At 39.5% G+C, this 7,433-nt stretch overlaps 1 protein-coding gene across 1 annotated transcript; it reads left to right on the forward strand.

Annotated features, from left to right (window-relative positions):
- The first annotated feature begins 5 nt into the window (after positions 1 to 5).
- Positions 6 to 5,975, forward strand: psmc5 (proteasome 26S subunit, ATPase 5). The gene is made up of 12 exons (XM_083904093.1): positions 6 to 56; positions 1,114 to 1,185; positions 1,273 to 1,342; positions 1,421 to 1,518; positions 1,604 to 1,660; positions 1,802 to 2,032; positions 2,446 to 2,572; positions 2,661 to 2,851; positions 3,956 to 4,054; positions 4,139 to 4,249; positions 4,977 to 5,063; positions 5,800 to 5,975. Exons 1-12 carry the CDS (start codon positions 33 to 35, stop codon positions 5,851 to 5,853), a joined length of 1,221 nt encoding a protein of 406 aa, XP_083760219.1. The 5' UTR covers positions 6 to 32; the 3' UTR covers positions 5,854 to 5,975.
- The last annotated feature ends 1,458 nt before the right edge of the window (positions 5,976 to 7,433 follow it).

The raw sequence follows: 7,433 nt of genomic DNA on the forward strand, positions 1-7,433 counted from the left end.
TGCTTCTGTCAAGCGGAAGTAGAAATTTCAAGATGGAGGTGGACGGTATCGACCATGTAGGTGGCATTTTCTTTGCTGTTTAGTGGACTTTATTGTTGTGTAAAGAAGGAAACATTATACTTTTGTATACAGTCTCAAAGTATTTTTAAAGTTATCATGAGGTGGCGTTACTATGTGTTGTTGTTGTGACAGTTGTAGTGTAAGTCCATTTGAAACGATGAATGAGTAGCCGGTTTGCTGTCTCATTGTAGCTAACCCGGCTACACAGTTAGCCGGGGCATACTGACGTTTATATGTGCAATTGGCATAGTTTAGCTTCCCTCAATGACTGGCAGCTGGCTATTTGTTTATCCTGATGAAACACAACTGCTGCCGAATATAACTTAACGTAATTCATAAGCGTTACTTTGTTAATGTTATGGAAATGCATGTTAGCCAAGGCTAGCAAACATCTTCAAAATGAGTTGGACAATAATGGAAAGGCAATAAACATTAGCGTTAGTACAGTGTTGCACAAACACATGTAAAATATAAATATGTCAAAGTTGAAACATTGTATCGGTAGCGTTTGGCGTCTCATTGTAGCTAACCCGGCTAAATAGTAAGCCCGAGCACCATGACACTTGTGTGCACTTAGCTTAGGTTAGCTTCTCAATGACTGGCAGCTGGCTTTGTGTTTATCGTAAAATAATAATAAAATACAGCTATTACCGAACTTCGAGTAATCCGTAGTTATTTCGTCTTTGGCATATAAATGCATGTAAGCTTAGACCAGTAAGTTAGTGGCAAACAGAAAACTACGGAGTAATAACGGAAAGACGGTAAACATTAGTTTTATTACATTTAAATAGCAAAAGTCACAGAACGATTGTACCTTTTTATATTAGGAAAAAAAAAACTCTTAAAATGACTTTTTCCAGAGAGTTGGTGATTCATTTAGCAGGAAAGTAATTGAAATGTCTAACACTTTTCATTTTCTTTCATATATATATATATATGTATATATATATGTGTATATATATGTATATATGTATGTATATATGTATGTATATATGTATGTATATATGTATATATGTATATATATATATATATATATATATTTTAAATTGACAGATGGAGATGGGCGACAGTAAAGGTGGCTCAGGTCTCCGGCAGTACTACTTGTCTAAGATAGAAGAGTTACAGGTGAGAAAATAAAACATTATCAAAGTTTGTGACTGATCACATCTCCTGGTTGCCTGTAAATCCTGAACCTGTTTTCTTTTTCTGCAGCTTACAGTGAACGAAAAGAGTCAAAATCTCAGACGTTTGCAGGCGCAGAGGAATGAGCTCAATGCCAAAGGTACACTGTGGTGTCAAGTGAAGCTTTACTGACATGGTGCGTATGGGTGGAAAAACTCAACTTTCTCTGTCCTCACAGTACGACTCCTTCGTGAGGAGTTGCAGTTGCTGCAGGAGCAGGGATCCTATGTGGGAGAAGTGGTTAGGGTCATGGACAAAAAGAAGGTGTTAGTCAAGGTAAGCTGTGAATTTATTTTCAAAGGTCACCTCATTGTGAGTGAAAGTTTTCAGTGAGAATAAAACATCTTGTCACTATTTACAGGTGCACCCAGAAGGGAAATTTGTGGTGGATGTTGACAAGAACATTGACATCAATGATGTAAGTATACAGTAGTTATAGATGGAAATAAGTACATACGTTATTACCGTAGCACAAGATTAAATACTGAGGTTTTCATTCTCAGAAATATGAAATAAAAGCTGAAGTATTCTCTCCTACATTTTGTCACTTCTGCACCAGGTGACTCCCAATTGCCGTGTTGCTCTGCGTAATGACAGCTACACCCTGCACAAGATTCTGCCCAACAAGGTGGACCCTCTGGTGTCCCTCATGATGGTGGAGAAGGTGCCAGACTCCACCTACGAAATGATTGGTGGCCTGGATAAGCAGATTAAGGAGATCAAGGAGGTTATTGAGCTCCCTGTGAAGCACCCGGAGCTGTTTGAGGCTTTAGGTATCGCACAACCCAAGGTGAGGGACTGACTGAAGAGCTTGTAGGATAAAAGCACGTTTTTCCCTTCATTTTTCATTTCCTTCTTACATTGTTTAAAACTTAAGTGGGCAACTTTTGTTTGCTTTTATTTGCAGCATGCAAACAATGTTACCAAATTCGTTTTTCACTAACACCAAACAAAGGCAGAATAATATCATCAAAAATCACCTGAAGTTATCAACTGCACTTTTAAGTCTGAACTGTTGAAGTGTTTATTGTTTTTTTGTTTTTTTAGATGCCACTCAGTCTGACCACACCCTTGCTGTTAACAATGACATAAAACAACAATTCAACACATACAAAAATGGATTCAGAGTTGATGTCATATACTCTTTTCAGTCTGACAGTTTCCAGATGGTTGAGATTCATTTGTTGCTCTGTGTTTTTGTAGGGCGTGCTGTTGTATGGCCCACCAGGTACAGGGAAGACCCTGCTGGCCAGAGCAGTGGCCCACCACACTGATTGTACCTTCATCAGGGTTTCTGGTTCAGAGTTGGTCCAGAAGTTCATCGGAGAAGGTGAGCTCCTCTGTCTCTCTCGTTTTTACTGTAATCGGTGCATCCTCATCATCTAGTTGAGTAAGAACTGTCATGTTTTTGGCCCCAGGTGCTCGTATGGTACGTGAGCTGTTCGTCATGGCCAGAGAGCATGCTCCCTCCATCATCTTCATGGACGAGATTGACTCCATCGGCTCGTCTCGGCTGGAGGGCGGCTCGGGTGGTGACAGCGAGGTGCAGAGGACCATGTTGGAGCTGCTCAACCAGCTGGACGGATTTGAAGCGACGAAGAACATCAAGGTACACCTCTCTCACAGACACCGTGACATAATTGAATTTACGTTTTCCTTTATTATCTAATACTAATACATTTGATTTATAATGCAGCCTTTATGCATGATATATGCCTCAACATGCTTAACCATTACAGAATTTACATAAATGACTCTAAGGCTGTAAAGTCCTAGTTGACTGGTCGATAATACGATCTGGTTCGACCCAACTTCTGATTGGACAAGTTTTTGCCGTGTTAATTTCATACTGTGGTTAATTTCATCAGGAGGAAAGTACCACATGCTCATGGGGGTGTTTTCAGAGCACCCCTGTTTCACAGGTAACAGCGTGTCTTCAGAGAACACCCCCCTTGTTTTCACTATTTTGGATTAGCCCAACCCACTAGAGACAGATAGAAGAGATGGAGGCGCACAGAGGAAGAAACATTTCTGTCACAGAGGAAGAAACATTGCTGTGTGACTATCTGAAGTTGTTGATGCCTTTGAAATTCCAGAAGAAAAGAGAGTGTCTGTTGTATGTGACGATGCGGCTCATGGCACTCTGTGTGGAAACACTAAAGGAGTCGCATGAAAGGTTAGAGATGCAGGGCGTCAGGTAACGCTGCGCTAAAAACAAGAGCCAATTTGTCGTGCCGTGGCTACAGCAGGTCATCTGGTGGCAGATTTCTTGATCTGGTTTGTTAAATAAATATTTTTTTCTTAAAGTGGAATTACCTTCTGTGTTTAAGAGTAAAAGATTTAAGTTTATAGTCTATTTGCAGCCGCACAGCTGAGCTCCTATGTCCCGGAGCCAAATAATCAAAATATTCCTCAACAGTTCTTGTGCTGATATTATGAGTTGACATAGTATATTTTTGGAAAGCAGGGGCTATGATATTATAGCGCAGATGTATGTGATGTGCCATCAGGGCCGTCAGACTCGAGTCTGCAGTCTTATATTACCAGATATTCCTCAACAGCACACAGAAAAAAAACCAAGCTAATTTTCTCAAAAAGTCAAAAAGTGATTTTTCTGTGAGTTTAGTCCTAGGACTCCGGTCTGTAAATTCCGGACAGTTAAACAAAACTGTGGAAATAAGATTTAAGTAAGATTCTGTCTGTGTTGCTGCAGGTCATCATGGCCACCAACCGTATTGACATCCTGGACTCGGCTCTGCTCAGACCAGGCAGGATCGACAGGAAGATTGAGTTTCCTCCACCAAATGAAGAGGTTGATACTCTGAGTGCAGTATTTTCACTTCACTCCACAGGCTTCTCTGGAGAGATTTAATGATTGAGTGTGTTCTAACTTTAGGCCCGCCTGGACATCCTGAAGATCCACTCCAGGAAGATGAACCTGACTCGTGGCATTAACCTGAGAAAGATCGCAGAGCTGATGCCTGGAGCCTCTGGTGCTGAGGTTAAGGTGAGAGTTAAGGCACCAATACCTCATTCCTGCTGGTCAAAAAAGGAATGTGTGATATTTGCATTTCCTACACGTTAAGGCTGGGCCATATGACTTATAAATAATCTGTATATTTTACATGATTTACATGATACGATACATGATTTACACGATACGATACATGAGATAAATGTATAAAAAAGGGTTGTTTCTCTGGATTTACCTTTCATTGACAGATAATCTCTGCTTTATTTATTTTATGTTAAGTGAAGGATATTTAAGTTACGATGTGTTATATTTGTAAAGATAAAATTCTATAATGATGATTATCAATGCAACAGTCAAAACCAGGCAACGTCATCACACATACGTTAGCAGGATATGACAATATCCAAACTTATCTTATCTCATGTCATAATAGAGATTCAGGTAGTGATGACTAAGCTGTGCATGCATGTTTTTATTGGCTTTGTGTCAAGAGTTCTATGGTGGTGTTTTCTTCTGCCTCCCACTTGTGTTTGTGACATCACAACTCACTCACACAGGTGGCAGTGGGTGTCGTGTTACATTTTTGTGAAGATTTATCTAATCCATTGTATTGTTTCTTAAAATATTTTAAGCAAATTTCTTTCATATAAATGTGTTATTCATTTTATTTTATATGTGACTGACTGGTAAGCGCTTCACATTGTAATATCACATACATTTTGAGTTGCAGCAGTTAAGTATCAGTGTTTTGTTTTCTCAGGGTGTTTGCACAGAGGCAGGCATGTACGCTCTGAGAGAGAGGAGAGTTCACGTCACCCAGGAGGACTTTGAGATGGCTGTGGCAAAGGTTAGTGGACTACTCTATCTATAGATAGACATTTCCTTTATACAGTTTTAGCAATACTCTACTCGGTTTGGTATCAGGCACATCAATTTCTGTTCCAATAGTACCTCCTCAACGTGGCCGTCATAGCACGGCTGCATGAAACCTGCAGCGACGCCGTTTTATATGCGACAAACACACAAACTAGTGACGAGCAAATCGGTTCTTTCGGTGTACTGAATCATTAGAATCTGTTAATTAAATTAGTTCATTATGTCCTGCGTTACTGGAGCACAGACTACGTCTGCCACAGTCACTGAACAAATATAAGGCTGAACAGTTTGTGATTTGGCTCACGATTGCTGGCGGTGCTGTCACTAAATACACCGGACTCCTCTGTTCATATTTTCGACATATCCTTTGCTAAGTGTTGGAGATGAATGCACATTTTCAGGAGTCTTTTTAACTGATCTACTCTTCGGCATTGTTTACTTTGATACTTGTGTTGGCCGCCGACGACACTCTGACCAATGAGTGGCCGGCAGTCTGTTGACGTCACATTTTAGTATCGGCTCAGCTCACCTGGAACCTTGCCAGGGCAGGTAACAAAATCGGTACCAGGTACCAGGCACTATCATTAATGGTAAAGCAAAAAAAAAAACCAGGGTAAGGTTGAGCTGAGCCGTGCTACAATTGTATAATGGAAAAGTGGTAAATGTTTGTACCCGACTCTGACACTGTTGTCCATACTCTTCACCAGGTCATGCAAAAAGACAGTGAGAAGAACATGTCCATCAAGAAGCTGTGGAAGTAAAAAGGCCTTGTGTTTTGTTGCACAATATGCAACAACAATATGTATATTTTTCTTTCTTTTATGGTTGGGTTTGTTATTGTTGCATACGTCATTCTAAAGTAAATGGTTTTTCCCCCAAATAACACTGGACATATTGTGTTTTATTTTTTTCTTAGACTAATTCCACATTTCTTGTGTTTATTTCACATTAAAGACACGGTCACAGAAACGTAGGAGCATTTTTCAGCACGACAGATACAGATGGTGTTTTAATAATAAGATTTTTCATTTTCAGTATGGCTCTGTATTTAAGAGCTACTAAAACATTGTCGTCAGCTGTTATGTTTACTACCACCGTACTATTGAGAAGTATTTAGGTTTACAAAGGGGCGGAACATTCCTGGTACATTTCCAGAAACAGTCCAAGTCATTATGGTTGAATCTGTCGAGCACAGTTAAACAGCAGATGTACAAATACAAGTAGGCAATTCCAAACAAAAATGACGGCTGTCACCATTTCAGAGTAAACTTTATTCACATTGTGACACAACAGCTATCAAATATGTCTACTTAACAACAGTCTTAAGCTGTTGGCTCAGTCCCTGCCCACTTTATTAGGTACACTCCTTCAACTGCTTTTTAACGCAAATATCTAATCAGCCAATCACACAGCAGCAACTTAACACTTCAGCCATATAGACATGGCCAAGTCAACCTGCTGTTGTTCAAACTGAGCATCAGAATGTGGAAAAATTGTGATTTAGTGACTTTGTGTCAGAAACTGTTGATCAGCTTTCTGGGATAAAATGTATTCTTGGTGCCAGAGATCAGAAGAGAATGACCAACTGGTGTAACTTACTCTAAATATTCACTCATTACAATCATTTAAAGAAACTGTTGCTATATTAAAATATAAACATGTTTGTTTTGTCATAAGTAGACATGCATACGAAATAATACAGTTGAAACATGAAGCAGATGCATTAGAATAGGCGTTGATATCCAACTCTATGCTCCACGCTGCGGTATTGGCCATCTTCCCTGTCAGATGTGGGCTTGTGTGGGCCTTTTCCACAGCGCCATTTGGAAAGCAATTTACATTATGTAAATGTAAAGTGTATTATGTATGTAGATCATATAAAACTGAAATTACAAAAATCTTTATGACTTAATGACACTGTAACATGTTTAGACCCCCCTCAAATTTTGGTCTCAAATGTTAATCTCCTACCGTATTTCGCACAGTGTCAGAAAATATTCTCAGGTCTTAAAAAAAAAAGTCTTAAAAAATTATTGAAATTAACTTCAGGATTCCTGCATATGCCCTGTTGAAGTTCCCAACCTTCAAAATTTTGAAAATTCTTGTACTTCCCATGGAACATTTACCATTTTGATAATTCCTGGAATTGTGCAACCCTACTTTGAACACACACACACACACCATGTTCCACCCTGAAGCAGACAAACTAGTGCCACTGTCGCTATTAGGTGTCCTGTGTACCTAATAAATTGGTCACAGAGTGTGAATGCTACTATATCAATATAGTTTTCAATAGCTAGTGCCATTTTTTGGCATATCTTCATTCCCAACTCAGAAGTCC

The sequence above is a fragment of the Microchirus variegatus genome, assembly GCF_963457635.1.
Source record: "Microchirus variegatus genome assembly, chromosome: 17".
NCBI classification, from domain to species: Eukaryota; Metazoa; Chordata; class Actinopteri; order Pleuronectiformes; family Soleidae; genus Microchirus; species Microchirus variegatus.

Excerpts from the sequence above, each read along its gene's own strand:
- psmc5 (XM_083904093.1), top strand. The coding sequence starts at position 33 with ATGGAGGTGGACGGTATCGACCAT. Across the intron at positions 1,519-1,603 it reads AAAAGAAGGTGTTAGTCAAG|GTGCACCCAGAAGGGAAATT; the intron begins GTAAGCTGTGAA and ends CACTATTTACAG. Across the intron at positions 4,055-4,138 it reads TTCCTCCACCAAATGAAGAG|GCCCGCCTGGACATCCTGAA; the intron begins GTTGATACTCTG and ends TTCTAACTTTAG.